The sequence below is a fragment of the Mycteria americana genome, chromosome 8 (genome assembly GCF_035582795.1).
Source record: "Mycteria americana isolate JAX WOST 10 ecotype Jacksonville Zoo and Gardens chromosome 8, USCA_MyAme_1.0, whole genome shotgun sequence".
NCBI classification, from domain to species: Eukaryota; Metazoa; Chordata; class Aves; order Ciconiiformes; family Ciconiidae; genus Mycteria; species Mycteria americana.
The window spans coordinates 48,861,471-48,887,806 of record NC_134372.1 but is presented as its reverse complement, the minus strand read 5'-3'; the positions used below and the strand labels follow the sequence as shown (position 1 = coordinate 48,887,806).

At 72.0% G+C, this 26,336-nt stretch overlaps 4 protein-coding genes across 10 annotated transcripts; 1 reads left to right on the top strand and 3 right to left on the bottom strand.

The window, feature by feature from the left end:
• Nucleotides 1-415: 415 nt before the first annotated feature.
• Nucleotides 416-8,526, bottom strand: DRC4 (dynein regulatory complex subunit 4). Of its 2 annotated transcripts, none has more exons than XM_075511137.1 (11): nt 8,449-8,526; nt 7,905-7,997; nt 6,237-6,434; nt 5,834-6,040; nt 5,361-5,415; nt 4,546-4,751; nt 4,096-4,263; nt 3,668-3,754; nt 2,503-2,712; nt 1,190-1,255; nt 416-862 (listed from the first exon to the last, which is right to left on the bottom strand). In XM_075511137.1, the coding sequence occupies exons 1-11, from the start codon at nt 8,449-8,451 to the stop codon at nt 713-715; spliced, it is 1,443 nt and encodes a 480-aa protein (XP_075367252.1). In that variant the 5' UTR covers nt 8,452-8,526; the 3' UTR covers nt 416-712. The 2 variants fall into 2 exon arrangements, with proteins under 2 accessions (XP_075367252.1, XP_075367253.1); XM_075511138.1 differs by lacking the exon at nt 8,449-8,526 and adding an exon at nt 8,102-8,243.
• A 447-nt stretch (nt 8,527-8,973) lies between these two features.
• DBNDD1 (dysbindin domain containing 1) lies at nt 8,974-13,093 on the top strand. Its single transcript, XM_075511136.1, has 5 exons — nt 8,974-9,114; nt 10,092-10,208; nt 11,178-11,324; nt 12,585-12,725; nt 12,806-13,093. Exons 2-5 carry the CDS (start codon nt 10,160-10,162, stop codon nt 12,964-12,966), a joined length of 498 nt encoding a protein of 165 aa, XP_075367251.1. The 5' UTR covers nt 8,974-9,114; nt 10,092-10,159; the 3' UTR covers nt 12,967-13,093.
• A 989-nt stretch (nt 13,094-14,082) lies between these two features.
• Nucleotides 14,083-19,504, bottom strand: DEF8 (differentially expressed in FDCP 8 homolog). Of its 6 annotated transcripts, none has more exons than XM_075511130.1 (12): nt 19,439-19,504; nt 18,490-18,606; nt 18,311-18,393; nt 18,051-18,200; nt 17,815-17,942; nt 17,567-17,731; nt 16,749-16,876; nt 15,985-16,098; nt 15,654-15,734; nt 14,916-15,056; nt 14,667-14,776; nt 14,083-14,525 (listed from the first exon to the last, which is right to left on the bottom strand). In XM_075511130.1, exons 2-12 carry the CDS (start codon nt 18,593-18,595, stop codon nt 14,295-14,297), a joined length of 1,437 nt encoding a protein of 478 aa, XP_075367245.1. In that variant the 5' UTR covers nt 18,596-18,606; nt 19,439-19,504; the 3' UTR covers nt 14,083-14,294. The 6 variants fall into 6 exon arrangements, with proteins under 6 accessions (XP_075367245.1, XP_075367246.1, XP_075367247.1 ...); XM_075511131.1 differs by having other exon boundaries at nt 14,916-15,050; XM_075511132.1 differs by having other exon boundaries at nt 14,916-15,005.
• Nucleotides 19,505-20,718: 1,214 nt separating this feature from the next.
• TUBB3 (tubulin beta 3 class III) lies at nt 20,719-25,492 on the bottom strand. The gene is made up of 6 exons (XM_075511046.1): nt 24,552-25,492; nt 24,193-24,381; nt 23,441-23,708; nt 23,015-23,123; nt 22,252-22,362; nt 20,719-21,982 (listed from the first exon to the last, which is right to left on the bottom strand). Exons 1-6 carry the CDS (start codon nt 25,490-25,492, stop codon nt 20,907-20,909), a joined length of 2,694 nt encoding a protein of 897 aa, XP_075367161.1. The 3' UTR covers nt 20,719-20,906.
• Between the last annotated feature and the right edge of the window lie 844 nt (nt 25,493-26,336).

Here is a 26,336-nt window from a genome sequence, read left to right as displayed (position 1 = left end):
AGCTTCTACCCCTTCGTGGAGGTACGGAGCGCGGGGAACGGGGGCCACGGGAGCCGGCCGTGGCCGAAGCCACAGGGGGACGAGCCTGCAGGGGTCCGGGTGCCGCAGCTTGTGGGAGCTGCCCGCCCCGGCCTCCCTCCTGCGGCGCTGCCGGCTCTGCTCCGAGCGTCCCCCAGGGCCCGGCTGTGGCTGCGGAGCCCCGCCGGAGAGGGGTCCCAGCCTCCTCGCTCTCCCCCAGGTCGTCTTCACCATCGCTGACCCGGCCCAGAAGCTTCACCTCCCGCTGCTGATCAGCCCCTACTCCTACACCACGTACCGGGGCAGTTAGGGGAACGCAGGTCGCTGCGGGGGGAACTACGGCACCGACACCGTTATAAAGGCTTCAAACGGCACCGGTTGTCTCAAAAATAATCACCTTCCTGGGGGCAGCGCGCACACGGCTTCTGGGACGGCGGGTGGGATGCCGGGAGCCCTCCGGCTGCACCGTGGTCCTGGTCGGTCAGAGCCGACCCAGCTGGCAGCGGCCCGTGGCCGGCGTCCTCCACGGCAGGCGTGGGGGGCTGCTCCGGAGGAAAGGACCCCCGGGGAGGAGAGAGAGGGTCCTGCGGGTCCTCCAGAAGGCTCGCTGGGGTCTGTTTAATGGCGTGGAGCACGAACGGGGCACAGCCCCGCTCCCTGCCCGGCACGGCGAGTCCCTCGGTGCTGGCTGGCGTCAGGTGGGGACAGCAACGAGTCCCGCGGGGCCCTGCCCCACCGCCTGCCCCGGCACGGGGCTCGCCAGGGGCTTGAAGCCCAGGTTGTCCAAGGGGATGCCAAAAGCCGTCAGCTTCGCCTCGAACGTCTGCAGCATGTCATTGTGCGCCTGCAAGAGAAGCGTCCCGCGGTCAGCCCCAAGCCCGGCTCCAGCCCCGCCTGGGCACGGGCTCCCTGCACCCCCCCACGCGGGGGGGACACCCCAACGCGCCTTCCTTCGCAGGGCAAAACAGGGGAAACGCCAGCCCGGGCTGGGTTTGGCCCAGGGCGTGAAGCAGCTCGGCTGGCCTGCTGCGAGTTCCCTTCCCTCTGCTCCGCGCAAGGCCTGGAGCAGAAGGTCCCGTTTCCACACCCCCCCCCCAAAACCGCAGCCATCACCCGACGGCCCCCAGCCCTGGCCCGGGGGGCACAGGGCAGCCCCGGCCCCTGCCCGCACCTTGCGGGCTCGGGCCAGCTGGAGCTGCAGGTCCTGGATGGTGGTGTTCTTGGAACGGAGCACGTCCTGCAAAGAGAGACGGGGCGTCAGGCAGCGGCTGCCCAGCCCCGGGGACACGGTGGCCGCGCCGCAGGCGGGAGCGGCGTGGCAGAGCGCACGGAGGAGCTGCTGCGCAGCGGCCGAGCTGGCACCGGGGCCTGGCTCCAGCGGGGCAGCTCGCAGCACGGCCTGGCAGGCGGCCATCACCCTGCTCCCTTTGAGCCAGCACTGCCAGGGACAGCCAGCCCCAGGCAGAGCGACGGGACAACAACACAAGCGCCAGCACAGCCCCGCCATCACCGTCAGCCCCGCTGCAAGGGGGGGGACGACGGCAGCACCTGCTCCGGCAGCACCGCCCTGCCGTCGCGGCACCAGGGGAATTACAGGGAGAGAGTTTCCCCGAGAAGACGCTGGAGGCAGCTGAGCCGAGGAATTCCAGGACCCCGGCAGCTGTGGGAGAGCTCGACGCCGCGACGCCTTCCCAGGAATGTGTTTTCCTTCCTGCTGCTGTGGCACCTGCTAGTAGGTGACACATCCGCTGCCCCGTCCTGCGGCCCCAGAGCCTCGGCTGCTGCTGTGCGCATCCCCCGGGCACCCCGGCAAGAGGGTGTCCACGCGCTTCGCTGCCACCCACCGCAGAGGGGACCTGGAAGGGGACGGGCTGGCGCGGGACGAGCGGGAGGGCACCGGGGCGGTGGCCGAGCCGAGCGTGGAACCCACGTCCCCTGCGTCTTGACCCAACCCGAAGCAAGTGCTGCTTCTCCAGTTACGGCTGCGGCAGGCTCCAGGAATGTGGGTCTCCGAGCCTCCGCGCCGAGGCTTTCTGCATACGTATTTTTAGCGCGGCAGACGCTGCAGAGCCCCAGGGAACCCGTCTACGCTGTCTCTGCGGCCAGGGAGGCCAGGAGAGGTTCGCCGGCTGCGACGCCCCGTGCGCAGAGCGCCCCGGGTCGCCGACGGACCCCGCGCGCAGCCGGCCGCTCGGCGGCACAGAGCGCTGGCGAGCGCTGCTTGGCCCGGGGCCGTTCTCGAAACAGGCCCCACCTGAGGGAGAGATCAGTGCCAAACTCCGACACCCACACGCTCCGCTCTCGAGGGAGAGCCCGGTGCGCCCTGCGGCACCGCACGTGGCCCTGGGAGTGCCGGGAACGAGTGACGTGGCAGCTACGGCCACGTAGGATGGGGACTCGCACGCTCCAGGGTCTGCGTTCACCCCAGAGCAGCCTCTGCCCCCCAAGGGCAGCCTTCACGGGCCCCACGGCAGCTCACGGTACCTCCAGCTTGTGCGAGACCAAGGAGAGGGCGCCCGGGTCGAGGTTGGCGGCTGCGAAGACCTCGCTGAGCTCCACTTCCTTTTTCTCCAGGACGCCGAGGAGCCCTTTCAGCTTGCGCTCCAGGAGCAGGTTCTTGAAGCCCGTCTTCTGCTGCACCTCGTTAATGGCTTTGGTGAACTTCTGATAGAGCTCATCTCGCTCCGCCTGCACCTGCTCCCAAAGACAGCACGCCTTCACACCGCCCTCGGGACCCCCGGGCTGGCGGCAAACAGGTCCGGCAGCTCGGCCCTGCCTGCTCCAGCGAGAGCCCGGCCGCTCCCCACGGCACCTGCAGCCTGCGGGGAACGCAGGTGCTGGAGCTCAGCTTCCCTCCCTCCACGGCGGGCACCGCCTCGGCACCCGCACCTCCTGCTTCCTCCCCCCCTCCGGGCACGGGACACCCCCACCAGCCGAACGGGCTCGCTGCGGGGCTATTTTAGACCTCGGAGGGGGCCCCACAGCACACGGGGGTCTCTCCTCCCCTCCTCGCAGCTGGCAGGAGCCCCTGGCTCACAGCTAGTTAACAAGTGTCCTAATTAGGACACAATCTCTCCTCCACAGCCTATTTCTGAATGCACCGAATATGTTGCTGCCTTAATGATGGATCGTTAACGAGGCCTCGGATCAACGTTCATATTCCTGGGGATTTCTACGAATTGCAAATGAGCTCTCTTCTGCCTCAGTAGATTTATCTGGGTTAGCTGGCGGGGGGAGAGGCTGAGCCTGGGAGAACTCAGTCAACAGGACTCATCCCGAGCCGCCCCAGCGCGGCAAGCGGGGGGGAGCGAGCTGTGGCCGGGGGTGGTGGCCCGTGACAATCTCTCCCCACGGCTCTGCCCCCGAGCCGCCGCTGCGGCCAGTCCCTCGCAGGCCGGGAGGGGACCACCGGAGCGTGCGTGATTGCTTAGCACAGTACAAGGCCAGGCCTGTCTGCTGACCGTGGGAGAGGCCAAAGCTGCGAGCAGCTTTGTTGGAAGCAGCAGTTATCGCACGGCTCTGGATTAGAGCTTCAGAAAGTCCCCGGCTAAGCACAGACTCTCTGCTAAGCCCCCGTGCCCAGTCCTCTGCGGAGGGGACGGGGTTTGGAGAGGGAAACGGGATGCCCAGACCCACCCGCAGCTCTCACCTTACTGAACCTCTGCTCCAGCACTTCGTGTTCCCACTGAAGATCCTTCAGTTCCTTCTGGGTGACTTTCAGACGGGCTTTTGTGTTCTGCGAGCGGGAAGGGACAGTTAAAGAGCACGGGTTTCTCCGGGACGCGTCGGGGATGCGTTCTGGCGAGGGAGGAGAGTGACCAGCAAAGAGATACGGGCGAGAAAAAACAGGCGGCACCCACACCAACTCCCTTCCCCCTCTGCAGCAGGGGCTACTCTGGTTTCTCGCTGCCAGGGTCCCAGGAGTCCCATCTGAGATCTTCTGAACACCCAGCTACGCTGGAAAGGACTCAAAGGACTCTGCTCAGCGACCTGGGCAAGCGGCAGAGGTCACTGCTGAGCGACGCCCTCCAGGAAAGAGCCACGGCGACTGGGGAAAGGACAGGGCTGGCCACTCACCGTGAGGGCCTCCTTGTCCTTGTCATAGTGGGCCAACTTCTTCTGCAGCTCAGCCACCTGCTCCTGGGCCTGCTGCAGGGGCTCCTTCAGCTGCTTGTTCTGCAGCAGCACATCCGCCTTCTCCTTTTCCAAGTGGTTCTCTCTCTTCTTCATCTCCTCCATCTGCTCCTGTTCTTGGGAACACGAGTGCCAGCTCCTGGGGGCTGCCCAGCTCCTCAGAGCTTCCCACACCGTCAGGACACCCTCCCGCTGCCGGCCCAGCAAGACACATCTCCCCGGGCTCAAAAGCTTCGCTCGTGTAACGGCGTACAACCCTCGGGAGACCAGCGGCACCCACGCCGCCACCTGGGAACTGGCCAGATCTGGGCGAAATCCTCACAGGACCGGTCCCTTGGTGGCAAGGTGACACTCTGCGGGCCAGGCAGGCTGCGGCAGGGGAGCAGGCAGTACCTTCAGCAAGCTGATGAGCGCCAGGTTTTTGAGGGTGATATCGTTGTAGTAGTTCTTCATGTCACCGAAGGCCTTCTCGTGGTTCCTCATCAGCTCGCTGATCTGGCTGTTCTTCCTCTCCTCCACCTCGTGGATCTCCGTCTTCCTCCGCAAGTCAAGCTCGTCCCGCAGCACTTGCATCTTCTTGGCGTACTTGGCCTCGATCTCTGGGGGAGCGCACAGGGGGCTGAGCGAGGACCTCCCGGAGACCCCGCGTCACGCACCCCAGCGCCGTTAGCCAGCGCCAGCCCAGCGCGTGCCACCGCGGCGTTACTCGAGGGCAAGACGCTCGTTAGCAGCGTCACCGCAGCTGCCACCAGCGCGCAGAGCAGTTACGCAGGGACCAGGCAGAGCAGAGCCCAGAAATAGCGTCCTTGGAAAGAGGGCATGGAAACGCTCCAAGTCAGAGCCCGCAAGAACCTGAAACGTCCCCCGAGGAGGACGCTGGAGACAGGGACTCTGCGAGGGCTCCTCCAGCCAGCCCACCCCGCAGCCTGGGGCAGCACGGCCAGGCAGCTGTGCTCAGCGGGACGGCCTGGCAGCAGCGACAGGCACCCTGCCCGCACCCCCCAGCTCGCACTACAGGCACCCGGCCGCGTTCTGTTCGCGTGATGCCGGGGCTCTGGCAGCCCCAGAGCACAGGGGAGCAAGAATTGGGGGAAAACCGGCCCTCTTTCTGCTCAAGGCTCTGCCAGGAAGCCCGGCAGCGCACGGAGGAGCCTTCCCCGGCACACCGACGAAGGGAGCTCGTGCAGGGCCTACACGCACGTCCTGACCTTTCACTTGTCTCTCGAAGTCGTTGCACAGCCGGGTGATCTCTTCCTCTTGTTTCTGTTGGGAAAAAGCTACGTGTTAGAGGCAGACAACCAAACCCTGAGTCAGCCGCATCCCGAGGGATTCCCTCCTGCTCCCTGGGAAAGGCTCCTGCCGTGGCCTTTCCATCCCGTTATCCATCCCAACGGCGGCTCGCAGGCTCTCCCGCCGCTCTCACAGCTCCCTGCTGTGGGAGGGGGGTTCCCAGGAGCTGCCCCAGGAAGCCCTTCTCCCCGTTCCTGCGCTGACTTTCTGGTACCTCTAAGTCCCTCTGTTACCGGTGCCTGCGAGAAACCCCCTCCCACCCCACGGAGAGAGACAGGGAGGCAGGCTCCCGCTCGCACGCCGGGGCTGGGAGGGCTCGGCCGGCCGCCCCACCACCTCCCTCTGCAGCAGAGGCACCTCGCAGGCAGCTCCGGCCCGGCCAGGGACGTACCACGCGCATGTTTTTCACCACCACCTCGTTGGCCAGCTCCTGCTCCTTCAGCTCCACTTTCAAGGAGCGCATGTCTTTACGCAGCTCCATCTCCTGGGCCCAGTGATCCTTCTGGGCCCGCTTCACGGACAGGGTGCCCTCCGCCTTCAGCTCCGTGAGGTTTTCCTGGTGTTCGTACAACAAGTGCTTCACCTTCTGCTTGTAAACCTAAAGACAAGCCACAGACCGGGTGAGGGGCTTCAGCGGGAGACACCTGGAGCTGGGATATTGGCTGAGAGACTCCTGGCTTGCATCCCGCCCAGCTCCTCCTCCTCTTCCCCCTTCCCTCTCCTCCTCAGAGCTGCCCCAGGCTCACCCAGGGCTTGGGGCACTCATAGCACGTCCCAGCCTTCTCCCCTCCCACCTTGATCTCCACTTGATGCCGTTCCTCCGCCTCCTCCATCTCCCGGTCCTTGTTCCGCAGCTCTGCTCTCTTCTCCTCCAGCTGCCGGCGGGTGATCTCCCAGAAGGTATGAATCTTGTCACGCTCCAGCTGGAAATAGTTGCGCTCTTCCCGTTCCCGGTCCAGCTCCTCCCGGAGACGCACAACATGCTTCTCCAGCTGCAAAGCCGAGAGGAAGAGCCAGGTAGGGGGAAAAGGAGGCCTCGGACAGATGCCGTTGCAGGACACCCGCGGCAAGCTGTGTCGCAAACCGGGCAGGACACAGTGGCTGTTACTGGGACGGAGAAGCGCAGGAGAGAAGGGAGGAGCCCCGACACAGCCTGGACCTTACAGAACCCATCAGCCTCTGGAAAAGGAGTAACAAAACCTTATCCTCCTGTAAGCAGCCCGGGCTCAGATACTCTGTCTCACAGTGTCTGGTAACACCGTTTTCAGGTCCCTAAATACTACTGAATCATAGAACCATTGAGGCTGGAAAAGACCTTTAGGAGCATCGAGTCCAACCGTTAACCCAGCACTGCCAAGCCCACCACTAAACCCTGTCCCTAGGCACCACATCTACACGGCTTTTAAATACCCCCAGGGATGGGGACTCCACCACTCCCCTGGGCAGCCTGTTCCAGTGCTGGACAACCCTTTGGGTGAAGACATTCTTCCCAATATCCAGTCTAAACCTCTCCTGGTGCAACTTGAGGCCATTTCCTCTCGTCCTATCACTTGTTACCTGGGAGAAGAGACCGACCCCACCTCTCTACCCCCTCCTTTCAGGCAGCTGTAGAGAGCGATGAGGTCTCCCCTCAGCCTCCTTTTCTCCAGGCTGAACAACCCCAGGTCCCTCAGCCGCTCCCCATCAGCCTTGTGCTCCAGACCCTTCCCCAGCTCCGTTGCCCTTCTCTGGACACGCTCCAGCCCCTCAATGTCTCTCTTGGAGTGAGGGGCCCAACACTGAACACAGCATTCGAGGTGCGGCCTCACCAGTGCCGAGTACAGGGGACGATCACTGCCCTGGTCCTGCTGGCCACGCTATTTCTGACACAAGCCAGGATGCTGTTGGCCTTCTTGGCCACCTGGGCACACTGCTCGCACTGAGATGTGCGAGACGTTATCCCAGGAGCGAGGTCCCCAGGCCAGGGCCATCTCCTCCTCCGTTTGTAGGACACCCGGCAAAACAAGCGGGACTTGGAGCAACCGAGGGGCAGCGACTGCACCTTCCACCTCCGCCTGCCCTCCCCGCGCCTACAGCAGCCTTGTGCCCCAGCAGCAACGCGACTGAGAGCGCAGCAGGCTGCGAACACAGAGCTCCAGGTTGAGCCATCACCCGGCCGAGCAGGCTGCCGGGGTTGCGGCGTCGGGGAGAAGACAGCAAGGGCACCGGGCTGGGGAGCAGACCAGCGGAAGGGAGGGCGGGATGAGGGAGGGGGCTGCTCCTTCCACAAACAGCGAGAACCTCCCCCCCCCCAGCCCAGACGCGCGTCAGGCAGTGAAACAAACCCCGGCCGCTTGTCCCTGTCACCCTCTGCCACCTGTCGTCCCCAAAGCCAGGCGCCGAGCAGGGGTCCCGAGCGCTGTTCTTGCAAGTAGCAACGTCCTCCTGCCCGGGGGTGGGCTGCCGGAGGGGGGATCTCTCACCTGCTCCTTGCCCATCTCCTCCGGGGACGAGGCATCCACCACTGCCGGAGCTTTGCTCCCTTTCCCTTTTTTCCCCGCTTTCTTTTTGGGTGCCTAAGGAAAGAAAGCAAAAGGGGCGAGGTGCGTGGGTGGCTCGGGTGCCGGGAGGAAGCTGGGGTGCTCAGCGCCCGCGCACCGGCCGAGGCCGCGCAGCGTACCTGCTGCCACGGCAGGGCCGGGACGAGACGGGAGACGGGCCGATGGAGCCAGGCTCCCCGCGGGGGCCTCCGAGACCCTCCGGGACACCCGTAGCTCTCGCCCAGCCGCTGCCAGCTCAGCCCCGCAGCGAAGCCCGAAGCCCACGGCCCCCGGCCACCGCCCCGCGAGGGTCACCGCAGCGCCGTGGCCGCCCAGCGCCTCCCTCCCCTCCCCAGGAGCGGGCCGGGCCCCACCGCCCTCCCCCGCCCGCACCCCCCGGCTCCAGGGGACCCTTCAGCAGCAGGCCCGGAGCCCCCCCGGCCGCCCCGGGCTCCCCCGGCCCGGCCCGGCCCGGCCCCGCTCTCACCATGGCGGCCGCCGCTGGCGCCGCCGTCTCCAGGCAACGGGCGGGCGGATCTCGCGAGAGCTGCGCGGCGGCCGGACACGCCCCCTAGCAACGCGGGGCCCCGCCCTGGCAACGGCGGCGGGGCCTGCTCCGGGACCGGGGGGGGCCCCGCCGCGCCCGGGGGTTCCGCCGTGCCCCGGCCCCAGACCCCTCCGCTCCCCCGGGCTCTGCGCTGCGCCCCGGCCCCCCGGGCACTCCCGGCCCCCGCAGCTGCGGTCCCCCGGCGCCCCGGCTCCCCTCCGCGCCACGACTCCCCGCCGCACGCCCGGGGTCCCCGCCGCACCCCGGTTCCCGTGTCCCGTCCCGTGTGTCCTCCCCCCCCCGTCTCCTCTACACCCCGGATCTGCCGTCCCGCCCCGCCCCGGGCCCCCGCCGTGCCTCCCGCCCCCCGGACCCGCACTCCCGGGTCCGCTCCGCACCCCCCGGTGTCCCGGTCCCCCGGGGCAGGCGGGGCCGGTCCCGGTCCCCCCCCGCCCCCGCGCCGCCCCCAGAACCGCCCCCGCCGCGGCGGGCAGGAGCGTGCGGGCTGCGGGCTGGCACCGGGCCCGCCCCGCCCAGCACCGGCACCGGCCCCGGCCCCGGCCCCGGTCCGGCCCATGGAGGCTCCGGGAGCGGCCGGCACCGCAGGTGAGGGCGGGGGCGAGGGAAGGGACCGGCGCGCCCATCACCGCGGCCGCGGGCCGGGCCGCTCCATCCGGCGGGAGCCCGCAGCGGGCGGAACCGGGCCGGGCCCCGCGGGGGGGGGACCGGGGGGGGGGGCGGGGGGTGTGCGGGGGGCTCGGGGGGGTGCAAGGGGGGGCGCACAGGGGGTGCGGGTGTGCACGGGGGGAGCGTGTCTGTGTGTGCCCGCGTGTGCGTGGGGCCCCGGCCGCGGGGGGGGGGGGGGTAGGATGGGGGGGGCCCCAGGGCGGGGGGGGACACACAGCACGGGCAGGGGGGGCCGGGGGTGGGCAGGGGGTGTCTGTGCAGGCAAGGGTGTGCAGGGAGAGTCTGGGGTGGGGGGTGCAGTGGGGTGCCCAGGGGGCGTGGGGTGCAGTGGGGTGCCCACGGGATGTGGGGTGCCCAGGGGGTGGGGGGTGCAGTGGGGTGCCAGGCCGGGGTACCGGGAGCCTGGGGCAGGCTGAAGCACAGGGGGGTGCCGGGTGGGGAGGTGGGGTGCGGGGGTGCGGGGGCAGACACCCCCGAGCAGGCGTGCCGGTGCCGGTGCAGGAGCGCGGAGGGCCGGGGCACTCGGGGACGGGGTGGTGGCCGTGCCGGTGGAGCCGGGGGGACCCCGGCATTGGGGCGGGGGGGCTGCAGCGGGGTCCTGCACGGTGACACGGGCGGTGCCGGGGCTCCCCTGGACCCGTCCCTTCTGCGTGTGCCCCGCACGCGGCTGTGCCGCGCCCCTGTCGCGGTGGTGGCCCTGGTCGTGCCCTCCCGGGGCACCGGGCCCTTCGGAGCCACGCAGGGGGACAGTGCTGCCGGGCCGGCCACCGGCCAGGAGCGGGGCCGATGCCGGTGGGGTGGCCGGAGCCGGCCGGTGCCTGGCTCTGCGGTTTGACGTGAGTCAGCAGAGCGGTGTGCGGGGAGGCAGCCCTGATGCCAGCCCCGCTCCCCGCCAGGCAGCCGGTGAGCCCAGGCTGGAGCAGGGCGGCGTGGCCGGCGGCGTGGCCGGCAGCACGGCGTGACCATGCAGGCGGAGGCCAGAGGGGATTTCTGTAACAGGGACCAGCGCCCCGGTGGGTGGGGGCTTGGGGAGGGGTATGGGGGGGGAGCGGGGCCGGGAGGCTGCCGGTAGCAGGGGAGGATACGCTCCAGGTGCCACCGCTGCGGTGTCACCCACCGGGGCCGGGCACCGCGGTGACGCGTGGGGTGGGATGGTGGGAGCGGGCGGGAGCAGGGCAGGGCAGTGTCGTCCCCCTCCCCGAGGAGCTCTTCCCGGCGTTGGAGCGGGGTGGGGACCCCGTTTTCCAGCCGGAGGGAAGGTGCTGGCAGCGCGGGGTGCCCGGTCCCACCGTGCGGGGTCAGGACACGGCAGAGCCAGTGTCAGGGCAGGGGTGCCGGTGTCCTGTGGCTCCGTGTACCAGGAACGCGAACCAAACGTCCCCGTAATGTCCCTTTCCCCGACCCGGCTCCTTTGGGTGGGGGGATTTCTGTCCCCTGTCCCCCTGTCCCCATCCTGGGGGGAAGGAGGAGATGCCCAGCCCGTCCCCGTGCCGTCTCACCCAGCAGCAAGGTGATGGCAGGGCCCGGTGGCACACGGTGCCAGGGCGCGGCCGGCTCCGTCCTGGCCAGCACCGGCCCCGGGTGGGCCGGGGGACCGGGTGCTGCGGTGCTCGGTGCTGCAGGGTCTCCTGCCCGCCCTCGGTGCCCGGAGGGGTGCCACGACCGTGGGCCGTGCCGCGACCGCGGCTGCCTCGGCCTCGCCGGCTCTCGCCAGCAGACAAACCGCCCCTTGTCTGGGCTCCTCCGGCACAGGCCGCGCTTTTGTCTCGCCGACACAAAGGGGCTGCGCAGGGTGGGGGGCGCGGGGCTGCCGGCTGCCGGCACGGGGGCTGCCGGGCCCAGGGCAGCTCTGCCCGTCCCCCCTGCCCCCCCCCCCGGGTCCCGCTGCCCCCGTCCCCCTCAGCCGGGAAGCCCAGAGGGCCGGTGGGGCCCCGGGAGGGAGCTGCCTGCCGTCACCGACACGGCAGGTGCCGGTATCGCAGAGCTCGGCACGGAGACGCTGGCCCCGGAGTGCCCGGCGGGGACCCCCACCCACGGGCCGGCCCAGGAGACCCCCGGAGCCCCGGCGGAGGAGCAGGGTGGTGTCCCCGTCCCCAGCGCCGGCCTGCTGCAGGTCACCGAGCGCAGACGTGAGTGCGGCCCTGCCCCGGGCATCCCCTGCCCGCCCATAGCATCTCCTGCCTGTCCTCAGGGTCCCTGCCTGTCCCTGGTGTCCCCAGTGTCCCCTGCCTGCCCAGAGCATCCCCTGCCTGCCCCAGGCATCTCCTGCCTGTCCCTGGAGTCCCTGCCTGCTCCTGGTGTCCTCTGCCTGTCTCCAGGGTCCCTGTCTGCCCCTGCCGTCCCCTGCCTGCCCATAGCATCTCCTGCCTGCCCCTGGGATCCCTGCCTGTCCCTGGTGTCCCCTGCCTGCCCATAGTGTCCTCTGCCTGCTCCTGGGGTCCCCTGCCTGCTCACAGCATCTCCTGCCTGTCCCTGGTGTCCCCTGCCTGCCCATAGCATCTCCTGCCAGCCCCCAGGGTCCCTGCCTGCCCCTGGCATCTCCTGCCTACCCTTGGGGTCCCTGCCTGCCCCTGCCATCCCCTGCCTGTCCCTGGTGTCCCCCATGTTCCCTGCCTGCCCCTGAGGTCCCTGCCTGCCCCCAGGGTCCCCTGCCAGCCCCCGGTGTCTCCTGCCTGCCCATAGCATCTCCTACCTGCCCCCAGGGTCCCTGCCTGTCCCTGGTGTCCTCTGCCTATACGTGGCATCTCCTGCCTGTCCCTGGTACCCCCTGCCAGCCCCCGGGGTCCCCTGCCTGTCCCTGGGGTCCCCAGTGTCCCCTGCCTGCCCTGGGCATCCCCTGCCTGCCCCCAGGGTCCCTGCCTGCCCCTGCCATCCCCTGCCTGCCCCTGAGGTCCCTGCCATCCCCTGCCTGTCCATAGCATCTCCTGCCTGTCCCCGGGGTCCGGGGTCTGTCCCTGGGGTCCCCAGTGTCCCCTGCCAGCCCCCGGGGTCCTCTGCCTGCCCATAGCATCTCCTGCCTGTCCCCGGGGTCCCTGCCTATCCCTGGGGTCCTGTGTCCCCTGCCAGCCCCCGGTGTCCCCTGCCTGCCCGTAACATCCCCTGCCTGTCCCTGGTGTCCCCCGTGTCCCCTGCCTGCCCCTGAGGTCCCTGCCAGCCCCTGGTGTCCCCTGCCTGCCCGTAACATCCCCTGCCTGTCCCTGGTGTCCCCCGTGTCCCCTGCCTGCCCCTGAGGTCCCTGCCTGTCCCTGGTGTCCCCAGTGTCCCCCGCCAGCCCCCCAGCCCCCCCCTCCCCGGCTCCCCCCGCACCCCCCCCGGGCACCCGCGGCCCCGCTGCCCCCGGCCCGTCCCCGGGGCGTCCCGCCGGTGCCCAGCACGGCCGCTGCCCGCAGAGCCGCTGAGCAGCGTCTCCTCGCTGGAGGTGCACTTCGACCTGCTGGACCTGACCGAGCTGACCGACATGTCGGACCAGGAGCTGGCCGAGGTCTTCGCCGACTCCGACGACGAGAACGCGGCCGGAGAGTCGCCCAGCGGTGAGCGAGCGGGGCCGGCCCGGGCCCGGGCCCGCGCCCGCCCGCCCGTCCGTCCGTCCCTGAGCCGTCTGTCCCCCCAGGGCTGCAGCCGCAGGCGGTGCCGCGGGCCGGGTACCTGCGCTCGCCCTCCTGGACCCGGGCGCGGGAGCAGGGCCGGGAGAAGAAGCACCTCAGCGACCCGGAGCTGCCACCGGCACCCCCGGACGCCTTCCTGCCCGCCGAGCGGCCCCGGGAGCCCTAGGGGCTGCCCCGGCCCCGGGGATGGACACGGGGACGCGCCGGGACCGGCCGCTCCCTCCCGCCCCGCCGCCCTTGGAGCCCGGGGCGCAGGACTGGTGCCGCGGGGAGCGGCGGCTCGCCCGGAGGCACGGCGGACCGGCCCCGGGGAAGGGGCAACCGGGCCCCCACCCCCCTCCCCCGCCCCCGGGACCCGGGGCTGCCCGCGGCCCCGGCTGGCGGGAGCGGCGGCCCGGGCGGGAGGTGCCGCCCGGCCCGGCGGGGCACGGCCGGTGCCGGTGCCCGCCCGGTCCTCATGTAGCAGCGTTGTGTTCCGGTAAAACCGACCGACCGACCCACCACCGCCGCGGCTCTGCCCGTCTCCCTCGCCGCGGGGGGGGGGGGGGGGTGGGGGGGGAGGCACCGCCGGGGCGGGACACGGGGCTCCCTCGGGCCCGGGGCGGGGGAAGCGGCGGGGAGGCCCCGGGCCGCACCGGGCAGGGCGCAGAGCCGGCCCGAGGAGAACCCGCCCGGTACCGGGGCAGCGCTGCCCGCGGGCCCTCCCGGTGGGCGGGAGACCGGGAGCGGGCCCCGCCTCGGCGCGCACCCATGACGTCACGGGGCGCGACACCCACCCCCACCCTTCTCCCGGCGCGCATGCGCAGGAGCGGCACCGGGACGGCGCGGCCCGGGTCCCGGGAGGCCCCAGGGGACGGGGCCGCACACGGGGAGAGCCCGGGCGTGGAGGTGCGGGGCAGCCCCGGTGCTCGCCCTGCAGGGCGAGGGCAGCCCCAGCCCCGGCCCCGGCCCCAGCCCCGACCGGAGCCCCCGGCCCGCAGCCCCCGCCCGCCCCCCCCGGCCCCGCCGCGCCAAAGCAGGGACACGAGTGCTGGGTTGCGCAAAGAGGCCTCGTTAATGCTACAGGAAACCGGGGGGGGGGGGGAGGGGGGGTGCCGGCGGGGCGGGGAGCGGCCCCATCCGGTGCCCTGCCCGGCCCCGGCCCCCCCGCAGCCCCGGGAGCTCTGCCCCGGGACCGGGCGTCCTCCCCCAGAATCAGCAGCGTTATCCCCGTAGTGTGCTGGGGGGGGTGGCGGGGTTCCCCCCCCGTTCCTGCCTCTTCCCGCCCCCCCCCCCCCTCCAGGAGCCCACGGGGCCGGCGAGGCCGGTTCGGGGTGGCCCTTGGGCCCCGCCCCACCGCGCTCGCCCTCCCCGGTAGCGCCCGTCGCTCCGGCTCAGCCGGCACGCTCGCCCACGCCGCACGGCCGCCGGCACCGGACCCCTGCCCCGCCCCGCCCGCGGCCCCGAGCGGGCGAGCCCCAGGCGTCGACGACGGCGGGAGCTGCCACGGGGCCGTCACCGGGTCCCGGCACCTCCCCGGTCCCCGCCGAGGGTCCCGGCTGCCCCGCAGAGCCGGGGGCTGCCCCGCTCCGTCCCAGGGCCCCGTGGCGGGTCGGGGGGCGGCCGTGGGGCCGGGCCCCCCATTAGGGCTCCGCCTCGGTGCCGCAGTCCTGGAAGAGGGACCGCTTGCGCAGGCTGAGCCGGGCGCACTTGGGGCAGGTGGTGGAGTTGTCGTAGTAGCAGTCCCTGCGGGGAGGGGACAGCGCGGGGTCACCCCACGGCACCCGCCCCGGCGTCACCCGTGCCGCGTCCCCCCCCCCCCCCCCTTCCCCGGTGCCGTATCTGCGGGCCCGGCGGGAGGCGGCCGTCCCCGGCGCCGTGCCGTACCTGTGGAAGACGGCGGAGCAGTCGGTGCAGACGGAGGTGTGGCTGTCGAAGGGGAAGAGCACGTCGCCCTCCTTGCAGAGCTCGCAGACGAAGCCTTTCGCCTGGCAGCGCTGGGGCGGGAGCGGGCAGAGGGTCCAAACGGCGCCCGGCGGGGACCCCCGGCGCGTCCCCACCCCGCAGGCGTCGCTTGGCCCCGCGGGAGCCGCGCCGTGGGTCGCGGCTGAGGCTGCCCCGCGGCGCCGGGCTCACCTCGCAGTCCAGCTTGATGTGCTTGGCGAAGAGGGTGTGGATCTCGGTCAGGGAGCAGCTCAGGCGCCCGGCCTCGATGTCGATGAGGTCCTGCAGCGAGTACATCTCGTCGTTCTCCACAAAGTGCTGCCGGTCCTGCAGCTGCAGGCGGACGGCCCGTCACCGCCGCGCCGTCACCGCCGCGCCGCCGCCCCGCGGTCCCAGGCTCCCCCGGCTCGGCTGCCCACGGTGGGGCAACCCCATCGCCAGGGACGCAGCCGTGGGGACACGGCCCCCCCCCCCCCCCACCCCAAGTGACCGCTATGCAGGGATGCAGCCCCTGGGGACCCTCATGCACAGGGACACAGACCCCCATGTGACCTCCAACCAGGGCCACGGCCCCCAGGGACCCCCATGAGCAGGGACATGGCCCCCCAAGTGACCTCCAACCAGGGACTTGGCCCCCAGGGACCCCCATGAGCAGGGACATGGCCCCCCCCGAAGTGACCTCCAACCAGGGACATGGCCCCCAGGGACCCCCATGAGCAGGGACATGGCCCCCCAAGTGACCTCCAACCAGGGACACGGCCCCCAGGGACCCCCATGAGCAGGGACATGGCCCCCCCCGAAGTGACCTCCAACCAGGGACATGGCCCCCAGGGACCCCCATGAGCAGGGACACGGCCCCCCAAGTGACCTCCAACCAGGGACCTGGCCCCCCAAGTGACCTCCAAGCAGGGACATGGCCCCCCAAGTGACCTGCAGCAGCAGCCGCGCCTCCATCGCCTCCTTGCAGGTGATGAAGTAGGGCTTCATGAGCAGGATGTCCTGGCGCAGCTTCTGCAGGGGGACGGGACGGAGGGGACAGGAGGGGGACGGGAGTGGGGCGGGAGTGGGACGAGGATGGGATGGGGACAGGGATGCGACGGGGACGAGGTCAGGCCGGGTCAAGTTCGGTTTGGGGCCGACCCCCACCCCTGCCCTGCTCCCCCTCTGTGGGACCCGGCGGGTGCCGCCGGGGTCCCCCCTCTCCCTCCTGCTCGCCCCACGCTCCCTCCGCCACGCCGGCCCCGCCGCCCGCCCCGCTCACCCGGATCTCCACCAGCTCCTCCACGTAGTTGAAGAGCAGCGGGTTGATCTCCCGCAGCTTCAGCACGGGCCGCGACACCATCAGCGCCAGGTACCGCATGCTGCAGCGCGACACCTGCCCGCCCGCGGCCGGGGCCGCCGTCACCCCGCGGGCACCGGGCCATCCCCGCCGCCGCGGCCCCGGGGACCCTCGGCACCGCCGCCCAGGGACCCCATCGCCAGGGACGCAGCCGTGGGGACACGGCCCCCCCCACCCCCAAGTGACCGCTATGCAGGGATGCAGCCCCTGGGGACCCTCATGCACAGGGACACAGACCCCCAAGTGACCTCCAACCAGGGCCACGGCCCCCAGGGACCCCCATGAGCAGGGACCTGGCCCCCCAAGTGACCTCCAACCAGGGACATGGCCCCAAGGACCCCCATGAGCAGGGACATGGCCCCCAAGTGACCTCCAACCAGGGACACAGCCCCCAGGGACCCCCATGAGCAGGGACCTGGCCCCCCAAGTGACCTCCAACCAGGGACATGGCCCCAGGGACCCCCATGAGCAGGGACACGGCCCCCCAAGTGACCTCCAACCAGGGCCACAGCCCCCAGGGACCCCCATGAGCAGGGACATGGCCCCCCAAGTGACCTCCAACCAGGGACATGGCCCCAGGGACCCCCATGAGCAGGCACCTGGCCCCCCAAGTGACCTCTACCCCAGGGCCACAGCCCCCCCCGGGACCCTGGTCCCCCCCAGCCCCCGCCCCACGCCGAGGGCACCTTGCGGGGCTCGAAGTCCCAGTTGTGGATGGCGCGGGCGGGCACGACGGCCAGGTCGTTCCAGTGGCAGCCGCTGCAGTAGTAGAGGCCGGTGTAGTCGCACTGCCGGGCCTCGCTGGGCACCCCCCCTGCGGCGGCACACGCGCCGGCACGCACGTTGGCACCGGCACCGGCGCCGCACCGCGCCCCGCTCGCCCCACGCCACGCGCCCGCCGTGGGACCTGCGGCAGCACCCGGGGACGCGGCGGGGCCCCGGCGTCCCCTTCCCGTGCGCCCCCCCAGCCCCACGCAGCCCTGACCCCCCATAGCTCCCGGCCCCACACAGCCCCACAGAGCCCCGACCCTCAGCTCCCCCCAGCCCCACGCAGCCCCCAAAGCAGCCCAGCCCCACACATCCCCCACCCCACAGCCCCCCAGCCCCACGCAGCCCTGGCCCCCAGCTCCCCCCAGCCCCACAGAGCTCCCAGCCCCACACGTCCCCCAGTTCCCAGCCCCAGGCAACCCCCAAAGGAGCCCAGCCCCACACATCCTCCAGCCCCCAGCCTCACATAGCCCCTGAGGGAGCCCAGCCCCACACATCCCCCAGCCCCCCAGCTGCCCCCAGCCCCACACAGCCCCCAAAGGAGCCCAGCCCCACACATCCTCCAGCCCCCAGCCCCACAGAGCCCCCGAGGGAGCCCAGCCCCACACATCCCCCAGCCCCCCAGCCCCACGGCAGCCGCCAAAGGAGCCCAGCCCCACGCACCCCCCCAGCCCCACCGAGCCCCCTGCGGCCCCCGGCTCCCCCCAGCCCCCCGCCGCGGCGGGTGCAGCCTCACGGAGGGAGACGGGGGCACGGCACTCGGCGCAGCGGTAGTCCTGGCTGTCCAGCCCGCTCTCGGGGCAGATGCTGAGCTGGTACTCGGCCTGATGGCTGACCTTGGCCCGCACGCAGGCCTTGCTCACCAGCGGCAGGCACTTGCTGTGGCACCGGTAGTAGCAGCCTGCGGGGACGGGCGGCCGTCAGCGTGGGGACGGGGACGCGGGGTGGGGGACGGGGGTCCCGGCCCCACCTGTGCAGGTGTACCAGGTCTGGATGAGGCCCCAGATGATGGTGCTGCACTTGTCGCACGTCTGCTTCACGCTCTTGCTCTTCTCCTTGTAGAAGCGATGCTCCAGGACCACCCGGATGTTGGGCTCGTCCTCGCTGGGGTCCTGCGGAGGTGGGGGGGGGGGGGGGGCAGTCGGCGTGGAGACTCCCCCCGCTCCCCCCCCCCCCCCCCCGGCCATGGAGACCCCCCTCAACCTCGTCCCCGTCCCCACCTTCAGCTCCTGCAGCTTGAGGCGGAGGTGGATGAGCCGCACCACCGCGTCCTTCTGCCGCTCCGAGTGCTCGGGCAGCGCCAGGATCGCCCGCTTGCACTCCTCGATGGCCTGGCGCAGCTGCTGCACGTCCGACGCCAGGATCAGGCCCTGCGGCAGCCGGGGAGGAGGAGGAGGACGAGGAGGAGGAGGATGAGCCGGCAGCCCCCCGCCCCACACGCACCCCCCCGGCCCCGCTCCCCCTCCCCAGCCCCACTCACCACGGGGCGGGAGAAGTGGTCCTCGGCCAGACCCAGGTCCAGGGTGCCCTCGGGGTCCCCCGGGGACGGATCCGGCTGCCGGGCTGCAAGGGGGCGAGTGCCGGGGGGGGGCTGGGACCGGCCGCCCGCCCCCGCCGTGGGGCAGGGATGGGGGGGGCGGGGGGGGGCTCAGGACCCACCTGGGGCGGGGGTCCCCTCGTCGGGGCGCTCCAGCTGCTCGGGGGCCTTGTTGAAGGGGTTGAGGTGGGCCTGGCGGAAGCGGGCCAGCCGCTCGTCGTACGCCATCGCTGCCCGCCCTGCGGGATGCCGCCTCAGCCACCCGCCGGCATCGGCACCCCGGCACGGGCACCGACACCCCGGCACCGGCACCGACACCCCGGTACCATCACCAACACCCCGTCATGGGCACCGACACTCCGGCACGGGCCCCGACACCGCGTCACTGTCACCGACGCCCCAACACCAGCACCGACACCCCGTCATGGGCACCGACACCCTGGCACCATCACCGACACCCCGGCACCGGCACCGACACCGACACCCCGGTACCATCACCAACACCCCGTCATGGGCACCGACACCCCGTCATGGGCACCAACACCCTGGCACCATCACCGACACCCTGGCACCGGCACTGACACCATGTCACGGGCACCAACACCCCGGCACCGGCACCAGCACTGTGTCACTGTCACCGACACCCCAGCACCGGCACCGACACCGTGTCACGGGCACCGACACCCCGGCACCGGCACCGACACCCCATCACGGTCACCGACACCCCGGCACCGATACCGTGTCACTGTCACCGACACCCCAACACCAGCACCGACACCCCGGCACCGTCACCCGTGGACAAACCCGTCCCTCCACCTCCCACACCCGTGGCCCCCACCCTGCCCCGCTGCCACCGCCCGGCTCTGCCCACGGCCACCCCGTCCCGGCACCGTACGGCCCCCGGCAGAGCCCCGCCGGCGCAGCCCCCCCCCCCCCCCCCCCCCGCCATTACACGGCCCCGTTCCCCCCGTGGGGCGCAGCCCCCCCGTGCCCCCCGCCCCGCCCCGGTACCGGCCCCCCCGCCGCGGCCCCCGCCCGCCCGCCAGGGGGCAGCGCCCCCGCCCCGCTCACCGCAGCGCCGCGCGCCGCCCCCGCTCCTTCCCCGCCGCGCCCCGCCCCGCGGGGCCGCCCCGCCCCGCCCCGCCCCGCCGCGCTGCCGCCCCCTGCCGGCCGGCGGACCGCACCGCGCCCGGGCGGGGCCGCGCCGGGGCGGGGGGGGGGACACACACACACAAGCGGGGACGCGGCGTCCCGACCCACGGCCCCGGACCCACCCGCACGGCCCCGCGGCCCCACGGCCCACCGCCGCCACCCCCTTAACCGTGCCCCACGGCTGCCTGCCCCACGGCCTCGGCCCCAGAGCCCCCAGCCCCGTAATCCCTTGTCCGCACAGCCCCCAGCCCCACAGATCCCGGGGGCCCTAGCCCCCAGCCCCATAGCTCCTTGCTCCCGGAGCCTCCAGCCCCATAGCTCCTTGCTCCCGGAGCCTCCAGCCCCATAGTCTCTTGTCCCTATAGCCCCCGGCCCCATAGTCCCCAGCCCCTTGCCTGCATAGCCCCCAGCCCCATAGCTCCTTGCTCCTGGAGCCCCCAGCCCCATAGCTCCTTGCTCCCGGAGCCTCCAGCCCCACAGCCCCCAGCCCCATATCTCCTTTCTCCCGGAGCCTCCAGCCCCATAGCCGCTTGTCCCTATAGCCCCCACCCCTTGCCTGCATAGCTCCCAGCCCCATAGCCCCCAGCCCCTTCCCTTGCCCCCACAGCTCAGCCCCTCTCCCCAGGGACCCCCAGGCGCCCCATGGCAGCGCAGCCTGGCCCCCCGCTCTGGGGTCAGCCCAGCACCCAGGCTGGAGTTGGGGGTCCCCAGAGCTGGGGGGGCTCAGGGCTGTTTGGGCTGGGGCTGCCCTGGACCCCCCCGAAGCCAGGCACGGGGGATGGAGGAGCACCCCGGGGTCCGTGCCCCCACCTCAGCGGGGGGGGGGGGGGAAGCGAGGGGCCAACGCTGTCCTGGCACAGGGAGGGGACAGCCCGCAGGGAGAAGGGTGACAGCGGGGACAAAGGCACAGCCGCCCTCCCGGGCACTGCGGCCGGGCGAGGGGACACCTGCACCCCCAGCCCCGGGGGGCTGGCCCTGTGGGGCAGGAGGGTGTGGGGCACAGGGCAGGGGGACACACCGGGGACAGGGCAGCATCTGAGAGGGGACCAGGTTGGGCACGCGGGGTCCCCAAGTCCCCCCGTTAATGGGAAGGGCTGGGGGCGTTGAGCCCCCAAGCTGCCTCCAGCAGAGGGTCCCCGTCCTCCCCCCAGCAGCCGCAGACGGTGGTACCTGGACAGCAATAAATTTATTAAGTATTCCAAAAAATAATAGACACGAACCAGTAAAAAACAAAAAAGGGGGGAGGCGGGGGGAGGGGGCGGGGGGCCGAGCCGGCTCAGGGGGGGAGGGGGTCAGGAGACACCGAAGGGGCACGCGGGGGGAGCCCGGCCGGGGGGCGGCAGCGCGAAGCCGGGGGGGCTGCGGGCGGCAGCGGGGCGGCGGGGCGTCACTTGGCGCCCTGCGCCTCCGACTCCTCCTCGTCGTCCTCGTACATCTCGCCCTCCTCCTCGGCCGTGGCGTCCTGGTACTGCTGGTACTCGGACACCAGGTCGTTCATGTTGCTCTCGGCCTCGGTGAACTCCATCTCGTCCATCCCCTCGCCCGTGTACCAGTGGAGGAAGGCCTTGCGGCGGAACATGGCCGTGAACTGCTCCGAGATACGCTTGAAGAGCTCCTGGATGGCCGTGCTGTTGCCGATGAAGGTGGAGGACATCTTCAGCCCCCGGGGCGGGATGTCGCAGACGGCCACCTTGACGTTGTTGGGGATCCACTCCACGAAGTAGGAGCTGTTCTTGCTCTGGATGGCCAACATCTGCTCGTCCACCTCCTTCATGGACATGCGGCCCCGGAAGACGGTGGCCACGGTGAGGTAGCGGCCGTGGCGGGGGTCGCAGGCGGCCATCATGTTCTTGGCGTCGAACATCTGCTGGGTGAGCTCGGGGACGGTGAGGGCGCGGTACTGCTGGCTGCCGCGGGCCGTCAGCGGGGCGAAGCCCGGCATGAAGAAGTGGAGACGCGGGAAGGGCACCATGTTGACGGCCAGCTTGCGCAGGTCGGCGTTGAGTTGGCCGGGGAAGCGGAGGGAGGTGGTGACGCCGCTCATGGTGGCCGAGACGAGGTGGTTGAGGTCGCCGTAGGTGGGGGTGGCCAGCTTGAGGGTGCGGAAGCAGATGTCGTAGAGAGCTTCGTTATCGATGCAGTAGGTCTCATCCGTGTTCTCCACCAGCTGGTGGATGGAGAGCGTGGCGTTGTAGGGCTCCACCACCGTGTCCGACACCTTGGGGGACGGCACCACGCTGAAAGTGTTCATGATGCGGTCGGGATACTCCTCCCGCACCTTGCTGATGAGGAGGGTGCCCATGCCGGAGCCGGTGCCGCCGCCCAGCGAGTGGGTCAGCTGGAAGCCCTGCAGGCAGTCGCAGTTCTCGCACTCCTTCCGCACCACGTCCAGCACCGAGTCCACCAGCTCGGCCCCCTCCGTGTAGTGACCCTTGGCCCAGTTGTTACCGGCCCCGCTCTGCCCTGCCAGGGGGGGAAAAGAGGCACCCGATGGCCGCCGGCACCCCCGCGCCCACGCCGGGGAGGGGACAGGCGCCGCTGCCGCCGGCGGCGGCGAGATCTGAAGCCGGGGCGGGGTGGGAAGTGGAAGCCACAAAGGTTTGGCGGCATGCCGGCTGTGCCGGGCCCCACGGCGCGGGTGGGGATGCACCCGCCAAACACCCCGGGGACGGCGACGGCCCGGGAGGGGGCTGGGGACAGGGGTGACGGCGTCCCCCTCCCCGGGGACCTACCGAAGATGAAGTTGTCGGGGCGGAAGAGGTGGCCGAAGGCGCCCGAGCGCACGCTGTCCATCGTCCCCGGCTCCAGGTCCACCAGGATGGCGCGAGGCACGTACTTGTGAGCTGCGAGAGACCCCGTGCCGGAGGGGACCTGCCGCTCCCCCCACCCGGGGGTGCCCCCCACACCCTGCGGGGTCCCCCGGGGCTGGGTGCGCATGTGTGTGTGTCCTCCCCGCAGGGTCCCACGGGGCTGGGTGCCCCTGTCGTGTGTGTGACACCCTCCCCCCCCCCCCCCCAAATTACGGGGTCCCTGTGGGGCTGGGTGCACACTTCTCCCCACACACACAGTGGGGGTCCCACGGGGTGGGTGCGTATGTCTGCCCCCCCCCAAAACCGCAGCGTCCCATGGGGCTGGGTGCCCGCGTCATGTCCCCCCCAGAGCACAGGGTCCCCACGGGGTGGGTGCACATGTTCCGCCCCCCCCCCCCAACCACAGCGTCCCATGGGGCTGGGTGCATGTGTGTCCCCCCCAGCACCGCAGGGCCCCACGGAGCCGGGTGCCCGTGTCATGTCCCCCCCAAACCACAGGGTCCCACGGGGTGGGTGCACATGTCCGCCCCCCCCCAGCTCCCCATGGGGTGGGCGCATGTCTGCCCCTCCCCCCCCCCATCAGGGTGGGCACAGACCGGGACCTGTCTGCACCGGGGGGGACGGGAAGGGACGGGGGGGCCCCCCCGCCCGGGGGGGTGCGGGGCTGCCCGGGGGGGTCGCTTACAGGAGGCCTCATTGTAGTAGACGCTGATGCGCTCCAGCTGCAGGTCGGAGTCGCCCACGTAGTTGCCGCTGGGGTCGATGCCGTGCTCGTCGCTGATCACCTCCCAGAACTGGGGGGGGGGGGACACGGGACACAGAGGGGCTCAGCGGGGCGGGGGGCACCGGGACCCCCCGGCCGGGGCGGGGCGGGGCCGGGCAGGGCGCCCCCTGGCGGCGGGGCGGGCCGGGCGCTGTCCGCGGTGCTGAAGGGCGGCGGCGGACAAAGGCGCGGGGGGGGGGGGGGGGGGCGGGGCCCTTTGTCCGCCCGGTGCGGCGGGAATGGGGGGGGAAAGGGGGGAGCGGCGGGAGGAGGAGGAGGAGGGGGGGGGGGGGGCAGCTCGGTCTTTGTCCGCCGCTCGGCTCCGCAGCGGGGCGGGGCCGCCGTTACCTTGGCGCCGATCTGGTTGCCGCATTGCCCCGCCTGGATGTGGACGATCTCCCTCATGGTGCTGCCGGGCCGGAGCGGGACGGGAGCGGGACCGGGACCGGGAGCCGGAGCGGGAGCCGGAGCGGAGCGGAGCGGCACCGGGAGCGCGGGGGGCGGCTCCGCCGCCGCCGCCTCCTTTATAGGCGCCTCGCGCCGCACCGGGCCGGGCGCTGACGTCACCGCTGCCCCGCAGCCAATCGGCGGCCGCCGCCGCAGCGCTGCAACGGCCCTGCGGCACCGGCGCCCGCCCCGCCCGGCCCCGCCCCGCCCCGCCCCGCCGGCTCGGGGACCCCCGGCACCCGCGGGGGGCACGGCGGGGGGGAGGGGACCCCTGCACCGGGGCGGGGGGGGGAGGGGACCCGCCCGCCCCGGCACGCGGGGGGACCCCGGTACCCGCGGTTGCGGGGGGGGGGGGGGGCAGGGACCACCCAGGCGCGGCGGGAGCATCCCGGGGCGGCGGGGGGGGGACGCACACGGGACACCCCTCAACCCGCGTCCCGTCACGGGCGGGGCAGGGACAGGGCACGGGGGGAGGGGGGGCCCGGGCGCCAGGAGCCCCCGCGGGGCCGGAGCCGGGGCCGGGGCCGGGGCCGGGGCCGGGGCGGGCGGCGGCGGGCGCGGCCCGAGAACAAAGGCGGCGGTGAGGGGCTCTTTGTCCGGGGGCGGCCCCGGCTGCCCGGCCCCGCGGGGCCCGGCCTCCCGCCGCCCCGCACCCGGGGCTGCTCCGACGCCCCGCCGGCCCCTCCCGGGCCCCCCCCGGGCCCCGGGGCCGGTGCAGGCGGCCGCGGCCCGACGGCGGCAACCGGGAGCGATCGAGCTGCGGGTAAACGGTGGGGCCGGGAAGGGCCGACCCCCCCCCGGGGCTGCCCGGGGGCTGCGCGGCGGTGCCAGCCACAGCATCACTGCAAAGAGCCTTTATTGGGTACCCCGAGCCCGCCAGCCCGGATCGGGGCAACGGAGGGGGACGCCCCGCGGCGTGTCCTGTCCCATCGGTCCGTCTGCCCGTCCGTCCGTCCGTCCGTCCATCCCGCGGCGGGGGCGGCCGTGCCGTTACCCGCGTCCCGCGGCCTACCAGGAGCACAGCACGACCTCCCAGAGCGTCTGCCGGAGCTCCTGGCTCCGGAAGGCGTAGATGAGGGGGTCGACCACCGAGTTGCAGATGATGAGGATGAGGAAGAGGTTGAAGTAGCCGAAGAAGCAGGTGCAGAAGGGGTTGGTGGGGCAGGTGACGATGAGGATGAGGTGGAAGAAGAAGGGCCCCCAGCAGATGAAGAAGACGCCCAGGAGGATGGTGAGCGTGACGGCTCCCTTCAGGCTGCTGCTGCAGTAGACGGCGGGCTGCTTCTGCTGGCTGGAGATGCTGCGGAGGTGGTGGCGGGCCAGGGCGAACATGTGGATGTACAGCACCAGCATGAGGACCAGCACGAAGAAGAAGAAGCTGATGAGGCAGAGGAGGACGGCGTTGTTGCGGTAGTAGGTGATGAAGACCGTGCTGGAGACGGTGCTGGCCAGCCAGACGCTGGCCATGGTCACCATGGCCCGCTGCAGGGTCATGATGCTGTGGTAGCGCAGGGCGTAGAAGATGGTGATGTAGCGGTCCACGGCGATGACCGCCAGGAAGGAGAGGGAGGACACGACGGAGCTGCAGATGAGCATGTCGATGACGTTGTCCATGTGGCGGACGATGCTGGCGCGGACCACCAGCACGCCGTGCTCCATCAGCAGCATGAAGAGCGTCTCCGCCAGGTTGCTGATGCTCACCAGCATGTCGGAGACGGCCAGGCAGCAGATGAAGTAGTACATGGGCAAGTGCAGGTTCCTGTTCTTCAGGATGGCGGCCACCACCAGCAGGTTCTCCACCAGGCTCACCAGCCCCAGCGTGAGGAACAGCTCGTTGGGGATGTCGGGCCCCTGGCACCAGGCGCTGCCGGCCCCGGCCGTGGCGTTGCTCTGGTTGCCCTCGCTGGCGTTCCAGGGCTCACGCAGCAGACGCAGGGGGGCCAGCATCGACATGGCCCCCACCTCAGCCCCAGGGCTCCCCCGGCTGGGGGCCGAGCCCCCAGGACCCCCGCAGCACCCGCACACCCCCTGAGCTCCCAGCCCACCCCGCCAGCGCTCCCGCAGTGCCCGCCGGTGAGGCCGAGGGGACGGGGAGGAATTGGGGACGGGGGGTCCCGCCGCCTGCGGACCCCGCACGCCTGCCGGGCCCCCCGGTGTCGCGGCCGCCCTCCTCGCCAGGCCTGCCCCGTGTCCCTGCAGCCACGCGCCTGCCGGTCCAGGGCGATGGGGAAGAAAGGACCCGTTCTCTGCCCCACTTTAAAGCCGGCTCCCGCGGCTCCTCCTCCCGAGGAGGGTGGGCACCCACATGACAGCGGCACCCCAGCAGTGAGGGGAGCCGCCGCGGAGGCTGGGGCTGCCGGACCTCCGGCACGGCCCTGGGGAGCCCAACCGCCTGGGGTCACCGTGTGCCTGGGGGTGTCCCCCGTGCCCTGGGGGGGGTCACACGCCCCCGGGGCCGTGCACCTCGGGGGGCTGTGTGCCCTGGGGGACCTCTGTGCCCTGGGGGTCCTTGCACCCCGGGGTCCTGCATGCCCACGCGCCTCGGGGACCCCAGGGGGACCCTCCCCACTGGAGGAGCCAAGCCGCCCCTCCCAGCCCCCGTGTGTGGGGCCAGGAGCCCCGTCCCCCCCGCCAGCCCCACGGCACCACTGGCTTCACCTGGCCAGGCCCCGGGGAAGGTGTTTTGCCGTGGGGCGGGCGATGGGCCCAATAGGGATCATCAAAGACACAATTAAATGCGTTCCTGCACCCGCGCCCCGGCAAAGCCCGGCACCGGAGGGAACCTGGTCGGGCTGGG

Excerpts from the sequence above, each read along its gene's own strand:
- DRC4 (XM_075511137.1), bottom strand. Across the intron at positions 6,435-7,904 it reads AGGAGATGGGCAAGGAGCAG|CTGGAGAAGCATGTTGTGCG; the intron begins GTGAGAGATCCC and ends TCGGCTTTGCAG. Across the intron at positions 4,264-4,545 it reads CGCTCATCAGCTTGCTGAAG|GAGCAGATGGAGGAGATGAA; the intron begins GTACTGCCTGCT and ends TCCCAAGAACAG.
- DBNDD1 (XM_075511136.1), top strand. The coding sequence starts at position 10,160 with ATGCAGGCGGAGGCCAGAGGGGATTTCTGTAACAGGGACCAGCGCCCC. Across the intron at positions 10,209-11,177 it reads TAACAGGGACCAGCGCCCCG|AGCTCGGCACGGAGACGCTG; the intron begins GTGGGTGGGGGC and ends CCGGTATCGCAG. Across the intron at positions 12,726-12,805 it reads GGCCGGAGAGTCGCCCAGCG|GGCTGCAGCCGCAGGCGGTG; the intron begins GTGAGCGAGCGG and ends CTGTCCCCCCAG.
- DEF8 (XM_075511129.1), bottom strand. The coding sequence starts at position 18,595 with ATGGCGTACGACGAGCGGCTGGCCCGCTTCCGCCAGGCCCACCTCAAC. Across the intron at positions 18,201-18,310 it reads ACCACTTCTCCCGCCCCGTG|GGCCTGATCCTGGCGTCGGA; the intron begins GTGAGTGGGGCT and ends CGGCTGCCGCAG. Across the intron at positions 16,877-17,566 it reads CCGTGCCCCCGTCTCCCTCC|GGGGGGTGCCCAGCGAGGCC; the intron begins GTGAGGCTGCAC and ends GTGCCGCCGCAG.
- TUBB3 (XM_075511046.1), bottom strand. The coding sequence starts at position 25,492 with ATGTCGATGCTGGCCCCCCTGCGTCTGCTGCGTGAGCCCTGGAACGCC. Across the intron at positions 24,382-24,551 it reads GAGGTCGTGCTGTGCTCCTG|TGATGCTGTGGCTGGCACCG; the intron begins GTAGGCCGCGGG and ends GGCTCTTTGCAG. Across the intron at positions 23,124-23,440 it reads GCAACCAGATCGGCGCCAAG|TTCTGGGAGGTGATCAGCGA; the intron begins GTAACGGCGGCC and ends CCCCCCCCCCAG.